General features: G+C 34.8%; 1 protein-coding gene across 1 annotated transcript in view; it reads right to left on the bottom strand.

The window, feature by feature from the left end:
• LOC149078731 (uncharacterized) overlaps positions 1-18241 on the bottom strand; it is a 146881-nt gene extending 128640 nt beyond the window's left edge. Inside the window, exons 1-11 of the mRNA XM_089240455.1 lie at positions 18223-18241; positions 17700-17759; positions 15931-15990; positions 13257-13316; positions 12357-12416; positions 10587-10646; positions 7919-7978; positions 5245-5304; positions 4345-4404; positions 2576-2635; positions 1676-1735 (exon numbers count right to left, since the gene is read on the bottom strand). Coding sequence (XP_089096581.1) covers positions 1676-1735; positions 2576-2635; positions 4345-4404; positions 5245-5304; positions 7919-7978; positions 10587-10646; positions 12357-12416; positions 13257-13316; positions 15931-15990; positions 17700-17759; positions 18223-18241 — 619 coding nt within the window. The remainder of the gene's footprint in view (positions 1-1675; positions 1736-2575; positions 2636-4344; positions 4405-5244; positions 5305-7918; positions 7979-10586; positions 10647-12356; positions 12417-13256; positions 13317-15930; positions 15991-17699; positions 17760-18222) is intronic.
• Positions 18242-21505: the final 3264 nt, after the last annotated feature.

The raw sequence follows: 21505 nt of genomic DNA, 5'->3' as shown, positions 1-21505 counted from the left end.
TTAACATTTCGAGAATGCGTATAGTAGACACACAACATAAATCTGCATCATTATGACAGGAATAATCAGTTTTATTACAGTATTAGATGGGCTGTTAGCTGTATTAGAAAAAAAAACCACGTGAATCTTACAGGTTTTTTAATTCCGGGGGTTAAATACAATGGTGTGTAAATCGATTTATCCTCATTTTGAAACACGAAGGTTGGTGTTACTTTGATTCTGTACAAATCTCTTAAATTAAGATAATCTTAAAACTAGAACGGCCGGAAGAGTAATTCTTATTTTAGGTTTGTTGAATCGGACAACGCTATAATAAATATTCATTTGGATAACTTTTCATTATTTCTGTATATTAATAAATGTGTACAACAATTAGAAGACATTGAATGTTTTCTCGAGGGATATCGACTTTCATACCTAGATCGGCCAAGAGCAGGCATTTTGACTGCTATATGCAAATTGTATACGGTTATTCCTTGTGGTAGGCGTTGATGTATACTTTTGATTTTAGGTTTTCTCCCCATCATTCCCTGATGGCAGACACAATACAACATATATTCACGAGAAACATACCGATAATAAAAAATAAAAAAATAATGCTATCCGTTGCATCATGTTACTGGGCAATCTAAAGAGTCTATTGAGAGTGACAGTACGCATTCACATGAAAACAATATTCCTTAATGAGCTATAGAGCTTGTCGGAAATAAGGGAACTTTCTTTTCTGATCGTAAACCTGTCTAGTTCAGTTTTCTTTTTGGTTTGACACTTCATAATTCTTCATGCCACCATCTGCTTTGAAAGCTTCCTAGGAAACAGAGGTTCATTCACAGTGTGGCGAAACGGTTCTTACGAAAAGGACTTATTGGAACAGTATAGTCAAATTTTATTAGCGCTGAATGATATTTCGAACATGAAGTCTGAGTCTGAGGAGACTTACGAAGCAAACTCTGGATATGAAATCTTGATTTTCTGCTATTTTTAACCGAAAGAGAAAGTAGTTACCTATGCCAGTGGATGAGTCACTGTCATAGAACGGTATGTGCTGACATACAAATTGAAGTGGTGATTTCATCCATAGGTAGCTCAAATTTGACTCCGCAATGATTGTTTGATCTCAGATAACGGCTAAGTATAAAGTTTATTAATTTGAAGAAACACACGGTAAATACACGTATAAAACGAAACGAGAATGGACGGACAAATAGAAAATATCATCTTAACTCTGCAAGAAACGTAAGCCTTCTTTCTCGAATAGCGAAAGAGAGGTAAAGGAAAGGCTCACTCTCGAAAACGATGTGTTGGCAGATTTAGTATATTCGAATGCCAAAACCTGCGCACTATTATCAAATCAAAATCGCAACATACACTAAAGAAATATATTTTGCTTATATCGTGGTGAATGATGTAGTAAACACATTGGAAACCAGACGGTGTGTAAAAAAATTTCGTATATGAGTTTAACATTTTGTATGGTGACTTGGTTCATCGATCGCGAAACAATCGTAGTGTTTCTGTTAAACTTTTTGGCTGAAAGATAGAACTTTCCTTATCTTAGTTAGACATGTTCCGTTTTAATCTTATTTTTTATGTGAATTTTTTTTCATTGAAATTACGGGAACAAAATTTTGAACAAATGTATGAAAAATTGAAAATATTACAAATTTGTACTCACTAGGTGGAGTTTTGTAGATGTGTGAAGTTGAATGAGTGAAGGTCTTGGGTGAGCTTTTGGCTGTACGTGACGGAAAAAGAGAAAACATAAGTTTGCAAGTTCTGAAATTAGTATTTTCGGAGACAAAACTTGAAAAGATCAAAAGCCTTCTGGAAAAAAACGGCACTTTTTTTTAATAATCAGAATATTCTATAATAGAGACTAACTCGCTAAGAGACAGAAACCTTGCTAATGAGATTCCGATAATTTAAAGGGGTAGTAGAGAAATCGTATCCAACTATCGTCCAGTCAGCTTTACTTGCTCCCTCTCGAAAATTTTAGAAACTACTATAAAATGGTAATTAGCTAAATGGATATACGAAAATAATGTATCGTCGGAAAATCACAGCATGGGTAAGGAAAGTCGTATAAAATAGAACCTCCTTTGCCTTTGTGGCCTTGTGACTTTGGTTTGGGGCAAAAAATGTCGATGTTGTTGATAAGACATTCGATCTTGTCCAACATGGTAAACTGTACATGCGTTGCGTTCACACGAGATTTGAATTGTTGTTCACTTCCTCGATTGGATAGAATTGTGGTTAAGATATATGTACCTACGGGCTAAGGTTAACGGGGAATTTTCTGACTGAAGAGGTGTTAAAAGTGGAGTCGCTCAAAAACGTGTATCATGTACTCTTTCTTTATGGGCAGTGTAGTATATATTATAATTATAAATTTTTCTTCCGTGATACGTATACGCTTTTATATTAGTTTGCTGTATTTTGTCTATACTTGACGTCCATACTTTATAAGGGCATAACTTTTTCAAACACGTCGTTGTGCAATTTGCTATTTGTGGCCTTCGTATATGTATATCCGTACAATCGAAGAACAACTGTAATTTATTAACTGTATACTTACTGACGGGAGTGAATCGGGTGGTTCTTGTTAATGGAGTAATCGTTTGTTCTGTATATCGGGCTGTAGAAAGAATAAATTACAAATTAAAATCTATTCACTTTTTACTCAAATGACGAATTAACATTTCGAGAATGCGTATAGTAGACACACAACATAAATCTGCATCATTATGACAGGAATAATCAGTTTTATTACAGTATTGGATGGCCTGTTAGCTGTATTAGAAAAAAAATAATTCAGAGGGTTAAATCCAATGGTGTGTAAATAGATTTATCCTCATTTTTAAACAGAAAAAATGGTTTTACTTTGATTCTTTTGAAATCTGCTAAATTAAGATAATCTTAAAACTAGAACGGCCGGAACAGTAATTCTTATTTTAGGTTTTTTGAATCAGACAACGCTATAATACATATTCATTTGGATAACTTTTCATTATTTCTGTATATTAATACCTGTGTACAAAAATTAGAAGACATTGAATGTTTTTTCGAGGGATATCGACTTTCATACCTAGATCGGCCAAGAGCAGGCATTTTGACTGCTATATGCAAATTGTATACGGTTATTCCTTGTGGTAGGCGTTGACGTATACTTTTGATTTTAGGTTTTCTCCCCATCATTCCCTGATGGCAGACACAATACAACATATATTCACGAGAAACATACCGATAATAAAAAATAAAAAAAATAATGCTATCCGTTGCATCATGTTACTGGGCAATCTAAAGAGTCTATTGAGAGTGACAGTACGCATTCACATGAAAACAATATTCCTTAATGAGCTATAGAGCTTGTCGGAAATAAGGGAACTTTCTTTTCTGATCGTAAACCTGTCTAGTTCAGTTTTCTTTTTGGTTTGACACTTCATAATTCTTCATGCCACCATCTGCTTTTAAAGCTTCCTAGGAAACAGAGGTTCATTCACAGTGCGGCGAAACGGCTCTTACGAAAAGGACTTATTGGAACAGTATAGTCAAATTTTATTAGCGCTGAATGATATTTCGAACATGAAGTCTGAGTCTGAGGAGACTTACGAAGCAAACTGTGGATATGAAATCTTGATTTTCTGCTATTTTTAACCGAAAGAGAAAGTAGTTACCTATGCCAGTGGATGAGTCACTGTCATAGAACGGTATGTGCTGACATACAAATTGAAGTGGTGATTTCATCCATAGGTAGCTCAAATTTGACTCCGCAATGATTGTTTGATCTCTGATAACGGCTAAGTATAAAGTTTATTAATTTGAAGAAACACACGGTAAATACACGTATAAAACGAAACGAGAATGGACGGACAAATAGAAAATATCATCTTAACTCTGCAAGTAACGTAAGCCTTCTTTCTCGAATAGCGAAAGAGAGGTAAAGGAAAGGCTCACTCTCGAAAACGATGTGTTGGCAGATTTAGTATATTCGAATGCCAAAACCTACGCACTATTATCAAATCAAAATCGCAACATACACTAAAGAAATATTTTTTGCTTATATCGTGGTGAATGATGTAGTAAACACATTGGAAACCAGACGGTGTGTAAAAAAATTTCGTATATGAGTTTAACATTTTGTATGGTGACTTGGTTCATCGATCGCGAAACAATCGTAGTGTTTCTGTTAAACTTTTTGGCTGAAAGATAGAACTTTCCTTATCTTAGTTAGACATGTTCCGTTTTAATCTTATTTTTTATGTGAATTTTTTTTCATTGAAATTACGGGAACAAAATTTTGAACAAATGTATGAAAAATTGAAAATATTACAAATTTGTACTCACTAGGTGGAGTTTTGTAGATGTGTGAAGTTGAATGAGTGAAGGTCTTGGGTGAGCTTTTGGCTGTACGTGACGGAAAAAGAGAAAACATAAGTTTGCAAGTTCTGAAATTAGTATTTTCGGAGACAAAACTTGAAAAGATCAAAAGCCTTCTGGAAAAAAACGGCACTTTTTTTTAATAATCAGAATATTCTATAATAGAGACTAACTCGCTAAGAGACAGAAACCTTGCTAATGAGATTCCGATAATTTAAAGGGGTAGTAGAGAAATCGTATCCAACTATCGTCCAGTCAGCTTTACTTGCTCCCTCTCGAAAATTTTAGAAACTACTATAAAATGGTAATTAGCTAAATGGATATACGAAAATAATGTATCGTCGGAAAATCACAGCATGGGTAAGGAAAGTCGTATAAAATAGAACCTCCTTTGCCTTTGTGGCCTTGTGACTTTGGTTTGGGGCAAAAAATGTCGATGTTGTTGATAAGACATTCGATCTTGTCCAACATGGTAAACTGTACATGCGTTGCGTTCACACGAGATTTGAATTGTTGTTCACTTCCTCGATTGGATAGAATTGTGGTTAAGATATATGTACCTACGGGCTAAGGTTAACGGGGAATTTTCTGACTGAAGAGGTGTTAAAAGTGGAGTCGCTCAAAAACGTGTATCATGTACTCTTTCTTTATGGGCAGTGTAGTATATATTATAATTATAAATTTTTCTTCCGTGATACGTATACGCTTTTATATTAGTTTGCTGTATTTTGTCTATACTTGACGTCCATACTTTATAAGGGCATAACTTTTTCAAACACGTCGTTGTGCAATTTGCTATTTGTGGCCTTCGTATATGTATATCCGTACAATCGAAGAACAACTGTAATTTATTAACTGTATACTTACTGACGGGAGTGAATCGGGTGGTTCTTGTTAAAGGAGTAATCGTTTGTTCTGTATATCGGGCTGTAGAAAGAATAAATTACAAATTAAAATCTATTCACTTTTTACTCAAATGACGAATTAACATTTCGAGAATGCGTATAGTAGACACACAACATAAATCTGCATCATTATGACAGGAATAATCAGTTTTATTACAGTATTGGATGGCCTGTTAGCTGTATTAGAAAAAAAATAATTCAGAGGGTTAAATCCAATGGTGTGTAAATAGATTTATCCTCATTTTTAAACAGGAAAAATGGTTTTACTTTGATTCTTTTGAAATCTGCTAAATTAAGATAATGTTAAAAGTAGAACGGCCGGAACAGTAATTCTTATTTTAGGTTTTTTGAATCAGACAACGCTATAATACATATTCATTTGGATAACTTTTCATTATTTCTGTATATTAATACCTGTGTACAAAAATTAGAAGACATTGAATGTTTTTTCGAGGGATATCGACTTTCATACCTAGATCGGCCAAGAGCAGGCATTTTGACTGCTATATGCAAATTGTATACGGTTATTCCTTGTGGTAGGCGTTGACGTATACTTTTGATTTTAGGTTTTCTCCCCATCATTCCCTGATGGCAGACACAATACAACATATATTCACGAGAAACATACCGATAATAAAAAATAAATAAAATAATGCTATCCGTTGCATCATGTTACTGGGCAATCTAAAGAGTCTATTGAGAGTGACAGTACGCATTCACATGAAAACAATATTCCTTAATGAGCTATAGAGCTTGTCGGAAATAAGGGAACTTTCTTTTCTGATCGTAAACCTGTCTAGTTCAGTTTTCTTTTTGGTTTGACACTTCATAATTCTTCATGCCACCATCTGCTTTGAAAGCTTCCTAGGAAACAGAGGTTCATTCACAGTGCGGCGAAACGGCTCTTACGAAAAGGACTTATTGGAACAGTATAGTCAAATTTTATTAGCGCTGAATGATATTTCGAACATGAAGTCCGAGTCTGAGGAGACTTACGAAGCAAACTCTGGATATGAAATCTTGATTTTCTGCTATTTTTAACCGAAAGAGAAAGTAGTTACCTATGCCAGTGGATGAGTCACTGTCATAGAACGGTATGTGCTGACATACAAATTGAAGTGGTGATTTCATCCATAGGTAGCTCAAATTTGACTCCGCAATGATTGTTTGATCTCTGATAACGGCTAAGTATAAAGTTTATTAATTTGAAGAAACACACGGTAAATACACGTATAAAACGAAACGAGAATGGACGGACAAATAGAAAATATCATCTTAACTCTGCAAGTAACGTAAGCCTTCTTTCTCGAATAGCGAAAGAGAGGTAAAGGAAAGGCTCACTCTCGAAAACGATGTGTTGGCAGATTTAGTATATTTCGAATGCCAAAACCTGCGCACTATTATCAAATCAAAATCGCAACATACACTAAAGAAATATATTTTGCTTATATCGTGGTGAATGATGTAGTAAACACATTGGAAACCAGACGGTGTGTAAAAAAATTTCGTATATGAGTTTAACATTTTGTATGGTGACTTGGTTCATCGATCGCGAAACAATCGTAGTGTTTCTGTTAAACTTTTTGGCTGAAAGATAGAACTTTCCTTATCTTAGTTAGACATGTTCCGTTTTAATCTTATTTTTTATGTGAATTTTTTTTCATTGAAATTACGGGAACAAAATTTTGAACAAATGTATGAAAAATTGAAAATATTACAAATTTGTACTCACTAGGTGGAGTTTTGTAGATGTGTGAAGTTGAATGAGTGAAGGTCTTGGGTGAGCTTTTGGCTGTACGTGACGGAAAAAGAGAAAACATAAGTTTGCAAGTTCTGAAATTAGTATTTTCGGAGACAAAACTTGAATAGAACAAAAGCCTTCTTGAAAAAACGGCAATTTTTTTTTAATAATCAGAATATTCTATAATAGAGACTAACCCGCAAAGAGACAGAAACCTTGCTAATGAGGTTCCGATAATTTAAAGGGGTAGTAGAGAAATCGTGTCCAACTATCTATCGTCCAGTCAGCTTTACTTGCTCCCTCTCGAAAATTTTAAAAATTACTATAAAATGGTAATTAGCTAAATGGATATACGAAAATAATGTATCGTCGGAAAATCACAGCATGGGTAAGGAAAGTCGTATAAAATAGAACCTCCTTTGCCTTTGTGGCCTTGTGACTTTGGTTTGGGGCAAAAAATGTCGATGTTGTTGATAAGACATTCGATCTTGTCCAACATGGTAAACTGTACATGCGTTGCGTTCACACGAGATTTGAATTGTTGTTCACTTCCTCGATTGGATAGAATTGTGGTTAAGATATATGTACCTACGGGCTAAGGTTAACGGGGAATTTTCTGACTGAAGAGGTGTTAAAAGTGGAGTCGCTCAAAAACGTGTATCATGTACTCTTTCTTTATGGGCAGTGTAGTATATATTATAATTATAAATTTTTCTTCCGTGATACGTATACGCTTTTATATTAGTTTGCTGTATTTTGTCTATACTTGGCGTCCATACTTTATAAGGGCATAACTTTTTCAAACACGTCGTTGTGCAATTTGCTATTTGTGGCCTTCGTATATGTATATCCGTACAATCGAAGAACAACTGTAATTTATTAACTGTATACTTACTGACGGGAGTGAATCGGGTGGTTCTCGTTAATGGAGTAATCGTTTGTTCTGTATATCGGGCTGTAGAAAGAATAAATTACAAATTAAAATCTATTCACTTTTTACTCAAATGACGAATTAACATTTCGAGAATGCGTATATAGACACACAACATAAATCTGCATCATTATGACAGGAATAATCAGTTTTATTACAGTATTGGATGGCCTGTTAGCTGTATTAGAAAAAAAATAATTCAGAGGGTTAAATCCAATGGTGTGTAAATAGATTTATCCTCATTTTTAAACAGGAAAAATGGTTTTACTTTGATTCTTTTGAAATCTGCTAAATTAAGATAATCTTAAAACTAGAACGGCCGGAACAGTAATTCTTATTTTAGGTTTTTTGAATCAGACAACGCTATAATACATATTCATTTGGATAACTTTTCATTATTTCTGTATATTAATACCTGTGTACAAAAATTAGAAGACATTGAATGTTTTTTCGAGGGATATCGACTTTCATACCTAGATCGGCCAAGAGCAGGCATTTTGACTGCTATATGCAAATTGTATACGGTTATTCCTTGTGGTAGGCGTTGATGTATACTTTTGATTTTAGGTTTTCTCCCCATCATTACCTGATGGCAGACACAATACAACATATATTCACGAGAAACATACCGATAATAAAAAATAAATAAAATAATGCTATCCGTTGCATCATGTTACTGGGCAATCTAAAGAGTCTATTGAGAGTGACAGTACGCATTCACATGAAAACAATATTCCTTAATGAGCTATAGAGCATGTCGAAAATAAGGGAACTTTCTTTTCTGATCGTAAACCTGTCTAGTTCAGTTTTCTTTTTGGTTTGACACTTCATAATTCTTCATGCCACCATCTGCTTTTAAAGCTTCCTAGGAAACAGAGGTTCATTCACAGTGCGGCGAAACGGCTCTTACGAAAAGGACTTATTGGAACAGTATAGTCAAATTTTATTAGCGCTGAATGATATTTCGAACATGAAGTCTGAGTCTGAGGAGACTTACGAAGCAAACTGTGGATATGAAATCTTGATTTTCTGCTATTTTTAACCGAAAGAGAAAGTAGTTACCTATGCCAGTGGATGAGTCACTGTCATAGAACGGTATGTGCTGACATACAAATTGAAGTGGTGATTTCATCCATAGGTAGCTCAAATTTGACTCCGCAATGATTGTTTGATCTCTGATAACGGCTAAGTATAAAGTTTATTAATTTGAAGAAACACACGGTAAATACACGTATAAAACGAAACGAGAATGGACGGACAAATAGAAAATATCATCTTAACTCTGCAAGTAACGTAAGCCTTCTTTCTCGAATAGCGAAAGAGAGGTAAAGGAAAGGCTCACTCTCGAAAACGATGTGTTGGCAGATTTAGTATATTCGAATGCCAAAACCTACGCACTATTATCAAATCAAAATCGCAACATACACTAAAGAAATATTTTTTGCTTATATCGTGGTGAATGATGTAGTAAACACATTGGAAACCAGACGGTGTGTAAAAAAATTTCGTATATGAGTTTAACATTTTGTATGGTGACTTGGTTCATCGATCGCGAAACAATCGTAGTGTTTCTGTTAAACTTTTTGGCTGAAAGATAGAACTTTCCTTATCTTAGTTAGACATGTTCCGTTTTAATCTTATTTTTTATGTGAATTTTTTTTCATTGAAATTACGGGAACAAAATTTTGAACAAATGTATGAAAAATTGAAAATATTACAAATTTGTACTCACTAGGTGGAGTTTTGTAGATGTGTGAAGTTGAATGAGTGAAGGTCTTGGGTGAGCTTTTGGCTGTACGTGACGGAAAAAGAGAAAACATAAGTTTGCAAGTTCTGAAATTAGTATTTTCGGAGACAAAACTTGAAAAGATCAAAAGCCTTCTGGAAAAAAACGGCACTTTTTTTTAATAATCAGAATATTCTATAATAGAGACTAACTCGCTAAGAGACAGAAACCTTGCTAATGAGATTCCGATAATTTAAAGGGGTAGTAGAGAAATCGTATCCAACTATCGTCCAGTCAGCTTTACTTGCTCCCTCTCGAAAATTTTAGAAACTACTATAAAATGGTAATTAGCTAAATGGATATACGAAAATAATGTATCGTCGGAAAATCACAGCATGGGTAAGGAAAGTCGTATAAAATAGAACCTCCTTTGCCTTTGTGGCCTTGTGACTTTGGTTTGGGGCAAAAAATGTCGATGTTGTTGATAAGACATTCGATCTTGTCCAACATGGTAAACTGTACATGCGTTGCGTTCACACGAGATTTGAATTGTTGTTCACTTCCTCGATTGGATAGAATTGTGGTTAAGATATATGTACCTACGGGCTAAGGTTAACGGGGAATTTTCTGACTGAAGAGGTGTTAAAAGTGGAGTCGCTCAAAAACGTGTATCATGTACTCTTTCTTTATGGGCAGTGTAGTATATATTATAATTATAAATTTTTCTTCCGTGATACGTATACGCTTTTATATTAGTTTGCTGTATTTTGTCTATACTTGACGTCCATACTTTATAAGGGCATAACTTTTTCAAACACGTCGTTGTGCAATTTGCTATTTGTGGCCTTCGTATATGTATATCCGTACAATCGAAGAACAACTGTAATTTATTAACTGTATACTTACTGACGGGAGTGAATCGGGTGGTTCTTGTTAATGGAGTAATCGTTTGTTCTGTATATCGGGCTGTAGAAAGAATAAATTACAAATTAAAATCTATTCACTTTTTACTCAAATGACGAATTAACATTTCGAGAATGCGTATAGTAGACACACAACATAAATCTGCATCATTATGACAGGAATAATCAGTTTTATTACAGTATTGGATGGCCTGTTAGCTGTATTAGAAAAAAAATAATTCAGAGGGTTAAATCCAATGGTGTGTAAATAGATTTATCCTCATTTTTAAACAGGAAAAATGGTTTTACTTTGATTCTTTTGAAATCTGCTAAATTAAGATAATGTTAAAAGTAGAACGGCCGGAACAGTAATTCTTATTTTAGGTTTTTTGAATCAGACAACGCTATAATACATATTCATTTGGATAACTTTTCATTATTTCTGTATATTAATACCTGTGTACAAAAATTAGAAGACATTGAATGTTTTTTCGAGGGATATCGACTTTCATACCTAGATCGGCCAAGAGCAGGCATTTTGACTGCTATATGCAAATTGTATACGGTTATTCCTTGTGGTAGGCGTTGACGTATACTTTTGATTTTAGGTTTTCTCCCCATCATTCCCTGATGGCAGACACAATACAACATATATTCACGAGAAACATACCGATAATAAAAAATAAATAAAATAATGCTATCCGTTGCATCATGTTACTGGGCAATCTAAAGAGTCTATTGAGAGTGACAGTACGCATTCACATGAAAACAATATTCCTTAATGAGCTATAGAGCTTGTCGGAAATAAGGGAACTTTCTTTTCTGATCGTAAACCTGTCTAGTTCAGTTTTCTTTTTGGTTTGACACTTCATAATTCTTCATGCCACCATCTGCTTTGAAAGCTTCCTAGGAAACAGAGGTTCATTCACAGTGCGGCGAAACGGCTCTTACGAAAAGGACTTATTGGAACAGTATAGTCAAATTTTATTAGCGCTGAATGATATTTCGAACATGAAGTCCGAGTCTGAGGAGACTTACGAAGCAAACTCTGGATATGAAATCTTGATTTTCTGCTATTTTTAACCGAAAGAGAAAGTAGTTACCTATGCCAGTGGATGAGTCACTGTCATAGAACGGTATGTGCTGACATACAAATTGAAGTGGTGATTTCATCCATAGGTAGCTCAAATTTGACTCCGCAATGATTGTTTGATCTCTGATAACGGCTAAGTATAAAGTTTATTAATTTGAAGAAACACACGGTAAATACACGTATAAAACGAAACGAGAATGGACGGACAAATAGAAAATATCATCTTAACTCTGCAAGTAACGTAAGCCTTCTTTCTCGAATAGCGAAAGAGAGGTAAAGGAAAGGCTCACTCTCGAAAACGATGTGTTGGCAGATTTAGTATATTTCGAATGCCAAAACCTGCGCACTATTATCAAATCAAAATCGCAACATACACTAAAGAAATATATTTTGCTTATATCGTGGTGAATGATGTAGTAAACACATTGGAAACCAGACGGTGTGTAAAAAAATTTCGTATATGAGTTTAACATTTTGTATGGTGACTTGGTTCATCGATCGCGAAACAATCGTAGTGTTTCTGTTAAACTTTTTGGCTGAAAGATAGAACTTTCCTTATCTTAGTTAGACATGTTCCGTTTTAATCTTATTTTTTATGTGAATTTTTTTTCATTGAAATTACGGGAACAAAATTTTGAACAAATGTATGAAAAATTGAAAATATTACAAATTTGTACTCACTAGGTGGAGTTTTGTAGATGTGTGAAGTTGAATGAGTGAAGGTCTTGGGTGAGCTTTTGGCTGTACGTGACGGAAAAAGAGAAAACATAAGTTTGCAAGTTCTGAAATTAGTATTTTCGGAGACAAAACTTGAAAAGATCAAAAGCCTTCTGGAAAAAAACGGCACTTTTTTTTAATAATCAGAATATTCTATAATAGAGACTAACTCGCTAAGAGACAGAAACCTTGCTAATGAGATTCCGATAATTTAAAGGGGTAGTAGAGAAATCGTATCCAACTATCGTCCAGTCAGCTTTACTTGCTCCCTCTCGAAAATTTTAGAAACTACTATAAAATGGTAATTAGCTAAATGGATATACGAAAATAATGTATCGTCGGAAAATCACAGCATGGGTAAGGAAAGTCGTATAAAATAGAACCTCCTTTGCCTTTGTGGCCTTGTGACTTTGGTTTGGGGCAAAAAATGTCGATGTTGTTGATAAGACATTCGATCTTGTCCAACATGGTAAACTGTACATGCGTTGCGTTCACACGAGATTTGAATTGTTGTTCACTTCCTCGATTGGATAGAATTGTGGTTAAGATATATGTACCTACGGGCTAAGGTTAACGGGGAATTTTCTGACTGAAGAGGTGTTAAAAGTGGAGTCGCTCAAAAACGTGTATCATGTACTCTTTCTTTATGGGCAGTGTAGTATATATTATAATTATAAATTTTTCTTCCGTGATACGTATACGCTTTTATATTAGTTTGCTGTATTTTGTCTATACTTGACGTCCATACTTTATAAGGGCATAACTTTTTCAAACACGTCGTTGTGCAATTTGCTATTTGTGGCCTTCGTATATGTATATCCGTACAATCGAAGAACAACTGTAATTTATTAACTGTATACTTACTGACGGGAGTGAATCGGGTGGTTCTTGTTAATGGAGTAATCGTTTGTTCTGTATATCGGGCTGTAGAAAGAATAAATTACAAATTAAAATCTATTCACTTTTTACTCAAATGACGAATTAACATTTCGAGAATGCGTATAGTAGACACACAACATAAATCTGCATCATTATGACAGGAATAATCAGTTTTATTACAGTATTGGATGGCCTGTTAGCTGTATTAGAAAAAAAATAATTCAGAGGGTTAAATCCAATGGTGTGTAAATAGATTTATCCTCATTTTTAAACAGGAAAAATGGTTTTACTTTGATTCTTTTGAAATCTGCTAAATTAAGATAATGTTAAAAGTAGAACGGCCGGAACAGTAATTCTTATTTTAGGTTTTTTGAATCAGACAACGCTATAATACATATTCATTTGGATAACTTTTCATTATTTCTGTATATTAATACCTGTGTACAAAAATTAGAAGACATTGAATGTTTTTTCGAGGGATATCGACTTTCATACCTAGATCGGCCAAGAGCAGGCATTTTGACTGCTATATGCAAATTGTATACGGTTATTCCTTGTGGTAGGCGTTGACGTATACTTTTGATTTTAGGTTTTCTCCCCATCATTCCCTGATGGCAGACACAATACAACATATATTCACGAGAAACATACCGATAATAAAAAATAAATAAAATAATGCTATCCGTTGCATCATGTTACTGGGCAATCTAAAGAGTCTATTGAGAGTGACAGTACGCATTCACATGAAAACAATATTCCTTAATGAGCTATAGAGCTTGTCGGAAATAAGGGAACTTTCTTTTCTGATCGTAAACCTGTCTAGTTCAGTTTTCTTTTTGGTTTGACACTTCATAATTCTTCATGCCACCATCTGCTTTGAAAGCTTCCTAGGAAACAGAGGTTCATTCACAGTGCGGCGAAACGGCTCTTACGAAAAGGACTTATTGGAACAGTATAGTCAAATTTTATTAGCGCTGAATGATATTTCGAACATGAAGTCCGAGTCTGAGGAGACTTACGAAGCAAACTCTGGATATGAAATCTTGATTTTCTGCTATTTTTAACCGAAAGAGAAAGTAGTTACCTATGCCAGTGGATGAGTCACTGTCATAGAACGGTATGTGCTGACATACAAATTGAAGTGGTGATTTCATCCATAGGTAGCTCAAATTTGACTCCGCAATGATTGTTTGATCTCTGATAACGGCTAAGTATAAAGTTTATTAATTTGAAGAAACACACGGTAAATACACGTATAAAACGAAACGAGAATGGACGGACAAATAGAAAATATCATCTTAACTCTGCAAGTAACGTAAGCCTTCTTTCTCGAATAGCGAAAGAGAGGTAAAGGAAAGGCTCACTCTCGAAAACGATGTGTTGGCAGATTTAGTATATTTCGAATGCCAAAACCTGCGCACTATTATCAAATCAAAATCGCAACATACACTAAAGAAATATATTTTGCTTATATCGTGGTGAATGATGTAGTAAACACATTGGAAACCAGACGGTGTGTAAAAAAATTTCGTATATGAGTTTAACATTTTGTATGGTGACTTGGTTCATCGATCGCGAAACAATCGTAGTGTTTCTGTTAAACTTTTTGGCTGAAAGATAGAACTTTCCTTATCTTAGTTAGACATGTTCCGTTTTAATCTTATTTTTTATGTGAATTTTTTTTCATTGAAATTACGGGAACAAAATTTTGAACAAATGTATGAAAAATTGAAAATATTACAAATTTGTACTCAATAGGTGGAGTTTTGTAGATGTGTGAAGTTGAATGAGTGAAGGTCTTGGGTGAGCTTTTGGCTGTACGTGACGGAAAAAGAGAAAACATAAGTTTGCAAGTTCTGAAATTAGTATTTTCGGAGACAAAACTTGAATAGAACAAAAGCCTTCTTGAAAAAACGGCAATTTTTTTTTAATAATCAGAATATTCTATAATAGAGACTAACCCGCAAAGAGACAGAAACCTTGCTAATGAGGTTCCGATAATTTAAAGGGGTAGTAGAGAAATCGTGTCCAACTATCTATCGTCCAGTCAGCTTTACTTGCTCCCTCTCGAAAATTTTAAAAATTACTATAAAATGGTAATTAGCTAAATGGATATACGAAAATAATGTATCGTCGGAAAATCACAGCATGGGTAAGGAAAGTCGTATAAAATAGAACCTCCTTTGCCTTTGTGGCCTTGTGACTTTGGTTTGGGGCAAAAAATGTCGATGTTGTTGATAAGACATTCGATCTTGTCCAACATGGTAAACTGTACATGCGTTGCGTTCACACGAGATTTGAATTGTTGTTCACTTCCTCGATTGGATAGAATTGTGGTTAAGATATATGTACCTACGGGCTAAGGTTAACGGGGAATTTTCTGACTGAAGAGGTGTTAAAAGTGGAGTCGCTCAAAAACGTGTATCATGTACTCTTTCTTTATGGGCAGTGTAGTATATATTATAATTATAAATTTTTCTTCCGTGATACGTATACGCTTTTATATTAGTTTGCTGTATTTTGTCTATACTTGACGTCCATACTTTATAAGGGCATAACTTTTTCAAACACGTCGTTGTGCAATTTGCTATTTGTGGCCTTCGTATATGTATATCCGTACAATCGAAGAACAACTGTAATTTATTAACTGTATACTTACTGACGGGAGTGAATCGGGTGGTTCTTGTTAATGGAGTAATCGTTTGTTCTGTATATCGGGCTGTAGAAAGAATAAATTACAAATTAAAATCTATTCACTTTTTACTCAAATGACGAATTAACATTTCGAGAATGCGTATAGTAGACACACAACATAAATCTGCATCATTATGACAGGAATAATCAGTTTTATTACAGTATTGGATGGCCTGTTAGCTGTATTAGAAAAAAAATAATTCAGAGGGTTAAATCCAATGGTGTGTAAATAGATTTATCCTCATTTTTAAACAGGAAAAATGGTTTTACTTTGATTCTTTTGAAATCTGCTAAATTAAGATAATGTTAAAAGTAGAACGGCCGGAACAGTAATTCTTATTTTAGGTTTTTTGAATCAGACAACGCTATAATACATATTCATTTGGATAACTTTTCATTATTTCTGTATATTAATACCTGTGTACAAAAATTAGAAGACATTGAATGTTTTTTCGAGGGATATCGACTTTCATACCTAGATCGGCCAAGAGCAGGCATTTTGACTGCTATATGCAAATTGTATACGGTTATTCCTTGTGGTAGGCGTTGACGTATACTTTTGATTTTAGGTTTTCTCCCCATCATTCCCTGATGGCAGACACAATACAACATATATTCACGAGAAACATACCGATAATAAAAAATAAATAAAATAATGCTATCCGTTGCATCATGTTACTGGGCAATCTAAAGAGTCTATTGAGAGTGACAGTACGCATTCACATGAAAACAATATTCCTTAATGAGCTATAGAGCTTGTCGGAAATAAGGGAACTTTCTTTTCTGATCGTAAACCTGTCTAGTTCAGTTTTCTTTTTGGTTTGACACTTCATAATTCTTCATGCCACCATCTGCTTTGAAAGCTTCCTAGGAAACAGAGGTTCATTCACAGTGCGGCGAAACGGCTCTTACGAAAAGGACTTATTGGAACAGTATAGTCAAATTTTATTAGCGCTGAATGATATTTCGAACATGAAGTCCGAGTCTGAGGAGACTTACGAAGCAAACTCTGGATATGAAATCTTGATTTTCTGCTATTTTTAACCGAAAGAGAAAGTAGTTACCTATGCCAGTGGATGAGTCACTGTCATAGAACGGTATGTGCTGACATACAAATTGAAGTGGTGATTTCATCCATAGGTAGCTCAAATTTGACTCCGCAATGATTGTTTGATCTCTGATAACGGCTAAGTATAAAGTTTATTAATTTGAAGAAACACACGGTAAATACACGTATAAAACGAAACGAGAATGGACGGACAAATAGAAAATATCATCTTAACTCTGCAAGTAACGTAAGCCTTCTTTCTCGAATAGCGAAAGAGAGGTAAAGGAAAGGCTCACTCTCGAAAACGATGTGTTGGCAGATTTAGTATATTCGAATGCCAAAACCTACGCACTATTATCAAATCAAAATCGCAACATACACTAAAGAAATATTTTTTGCTTATATCGTGGTGAATGATGTAGTAAACACATTGGAAACCAGACGGTGTGTAAAAAAATTTCGTATATGAGTTTAACATTTTGTATGGTGACTTGGTTCATCGGTCGCGAAACAATCGTACTGTTTCTGTTGAACTTTTTGGCTGAAAGATAGAACTTTCCTTACCTTAGTTAGACATGTTCCGTTTTAATCTTATTTTTTATGTGAATTTTTTTTCATTGAAATTACGGGAACAAAATTTTGAACAAATGTATGAAAAATTGAAAATATTACAAATTTGTACTCACTAGGTGGAGTTTTGTAGATGTGTGAAGTTGAATGAGTGAAGGTCTTGGGTGAGCTTTTGGCTGTACGTGAGGGAAAAAGAGAAAACATAAGTTTGCAAGTTCTGAAATTAGTATTTTCGGAGACAAAACTTGAAAAGATCAAAAGCCTTCTGGAAAAAAACGGCACTTTTTTTTAATAATCAGAATATTCTATAATAGAGACTAACCCGCTAAGAGACAGAAACCTTGCTAATGAGGTTCCGATAATTTAAAGGGGTAGTAGAGAAATCGTATCCAACTATCGTCCAGTCAGCTTTACTTGCTCCCTCTCGAAAATTTTAGAAACTACTATAAAATGGTAATTAGCTAAATGGATATACGAAAATAATGTATCGTCGGAAAATCGCAGCATGGGTAAGGAAAGTCGTATAATAAACAATTTTTTTTGCCTTTATGACCTTGTGACTTTGGTTTGGGGCAAAAAATGTCGATGTTGATGGTGACTAAGGCTTTGGGTAAGAGTAAAAATGTAGATGTTTTTTACCTGGATTTCCAGAAGGCATTCGATCGGGTCCAACATGGTAAACACTTGCAGCGTTTACACGAGATTTGAATTTAGGGCAACTTGTTGAATTGTACATAGTCGTGGTTAAGAGATAGGGCGCAACGTGTTTTGGTGAACGGGGAATTCTCTGGTTACACAGGCGTCACAAGTGGAGTTCCTCAATGAAGTGTCATTGGCCCCATAATCTTCACACTTTTTATCGATAAACTGGATCAGTATCGATGGGATTACTAGCAAATTCGCAGATGATGTGAAGCTAATGGTGGTAATCGGGAATCAAAACGATAGGGTGTTGCTCCAGACCATCTTGAACAGGATTGCATAATTGGCAAATGAATGGAGCATGATGTTTAGCGTTGATAAGTGCATGGTCGCTTGTTTTGGTTCGAACAACCCACAGTTCTATTACGAGTTGATTGGTGTTACTATCTCGGATGCAGCTAGCGTCACTGATTCGGGAATTCTCATTGACGAGCGGCTTAGGTTTTCTTAACATTGTTCAGCGGTGGTTAAAAAAGTGAATAGAATGCTCTTTCTCATTTTCAAAAATGTCTCTTCGCGTTCTCCTAAAGTCATTCTTCCGCTTTATCGAGGCTTAGTTTGGTCTGGACTGGAGTATGCTGTAAGGTTTTGGAGACCATACCTACAGAGGGACATAGACTTGGTTGAAGGGGAGCAGAAAAGAGCTACGCGTGTCCTTATTGGCACACAGGGGGTTGAGTTATGAAGAGAGACTTCATTTTTTTGAATATGTTTACATTGGATGAACACAGGTGTCGAGGAGATATGATCGAAGTGTTCAAAATTTTCAATGTGATGGATAGGATGGACCATAAACTTTTAGTACACCGCCAATCTACTGCTTTTACAAGGGGACACCGGTATCGATTGGTGAGGGACAATGGAAGGCTATGGTGTCGCAGGGAATTTTTCTCCAATTGGGTTGTTAATAAATGGAACAGATTACCACCGGATGTAGTAAATTGTAACATAATTGACACATTTTAAAAGAAACACGATAAACAAGTTGGGGTAAATCGAGAAGCTATCCATACTTAGAATGAGACAACCATAAGTATTCTTTATGGGCATTGTATTGTATTTTATCATGTGTATATATATTGATTATAATATTTGTTAATTGCATTTTTAGTTAGGTTGCTATATTTTTTTTGGAAATATATGACATCCATATTTTTATGGGCATCTTTCTCTCAGCCACCTCGTTGGGCATTTTGCCTATTGTGGTGTTGTATTTGTATATATAAGACATTCGATCTTGTCCAACATGGTAAACTGTAGATGCGTTCACACGAGAGTTGAATTGGGGTCCACTTACTCAATTGGATTGAATTGTCGTTAAGACATTTGTACCTACGGGCTAAGGTTAACGGGGAATTTTCTGACTGAAGAGGTGTTAAAAGTGGAGTCGCTCGAAAAAGTGTATCATGTACTTCTTCTTTACGGGCAGTGTAGTATATATCATTAATTATTAATTTTTCTTTCGTTATACTTATATATCTTTATATTGGTTTACTGTATTTTGGCTATACTTGACGTCCATACTTTTTATGTGCATCTCTTTTTCAAACACCTCGTTGTATATCCGTACAATCAAGGAAGTGGATTTGTAATTTATGTACTATATACTTACTACTGGGCGTGAGTCGAGTGGTTCTTGTTGATGCGGTAATCGTTTGTTCCATTGTTCGAGCTGTAGATTAAATAAATTACAAATTAAAATTATTCACTTATTATGACGAATTGACAATTCGAAAATGCGTATAGTAGAGATCCAACATAAACTCTGCGTCATTACGACAGGAATAAAGTTTTTTTTCATTATTGGGTGGACTGAAAATATTACAAATTTGTACTCAATAGGTGGAGTTTTGTAGATGTGTGAAGTTGAATGAGTGAAGGTCTTGGGTGAGGTTTTGGCTGCACGTGAGGAAAAAAGAGAAAACATAAGTTTGCAAGTTCTGAAATTAGTATTTTCGGAGACAAAACTTGAAAAGAACAAAAGCCGTCTTGAAAAAACGGCACTTTTTTTTAATAATCAGAATATTCTATAATAGAGACTAACCCGCTAAGAGACAGAAACCTTGTTAATGAGGTTCCGATAATTTAAAGGGGTAGTAGAGAAATCGTGTCCAACTATCGTCCAGTCAGCTTTACTTGCTCCCTCTCGAAAATTTAGGAAATTACTATAAAATGGTAATTAGCTAAATGGATATACGAAAATAATGTATCGTCGGAAAATCACAGCATTGGTAAGGAAAGTCGTATAATAAAGAACCTCCTTTGCCTTTATGGCCTTGTGGCTTTGGTTTGGGGCAAAAAATGTCGATGTTGTTGATAAGACATTCGATCTTGTCGAACATGGTAAACTGTAGATGCGTTGCGTTCACACGAGATTTGTGGTTAAGATATATGTACCTACGGGCTACGGTTAACTGGGAATTTTCTGATTGAAGAGGGGTTAAAAGTGGAGTCGCTCAAAGACGTGTATCATGTACTCTTTCTTTATGGGCAGTGTAGTATATATTATAAATTATAAATTTTTCTTCTGTGATACGTATATGCTTTTATATTAGTTTGCTGTATTTTGTCTGTACTTGACGTCCATACTTTATAAGGGCATCTCTTTTTCAAACACGTCGTTGTACAATTTGCTATTTGTGGCCTTCGTATCTGTATATCCGTACAATCGAAGAACAACTGTAATTTATTAACTGTATACTTACTGACGGGAGTGAATCGGGTGGTTCTTGTTAATGGGGTAATCGTTTGTTCTGTATATCGGGCTGTAGAAAGAATAAATTACAAATTAAAATCTATTCACTTTCTACTCAAATGACGAATTAACATTTCGAGAATGCGTATAGTAGACACACAACATAAATCTGCATCATTATGACAGGAATAATCAGTTTTATTACAGTATTGGATGGGCTGTTAGCTGTATTAGAAAAAAAAACCACGTGAATCTTACAGGTTTTTTAATTCAGGGGGTTAAATACAATGGTGTGTAAATCGATTTATCCTCATTTTGAAACACGAAGGTTGGTGTTACTTTGATTCTGTAAAAATCTCTTAAATTAAGATAATCTTAAAACTAGAACGGCCGGAAGAGTAATTCTTATTTTAGGTTTGTTGAATCGGACAACGCTATAATAAATATTCATTTGGATAACTTTTCATTATTTCTGTATATTAATAAATGTGTACAACAATTAGAAGACATTGAATGTTTTCTCGA

This window comes from Pholcus phalangioides, unplaced genomic scaffold (assembly GCF_987345545.1).
Source record: "Pholcus phalangioides strain wild (caught in Gottingen) unplaced genomic scaffold, Ppha-v1.0 ptg000013l_1, whole genome shotgun sequence".
NCBI classification, from domain to species: Eukaryota; Metazoa; Arthropoda; class Arachnida; order Araneae; family Pholcidae; genus Pholcus; species Pholcus phalangioides.
The sequence above is the reverse complement of the archived record's forward strand: the minus strand, read 5'-3'. Positions and strand labels throughout refer to the sequence as shown.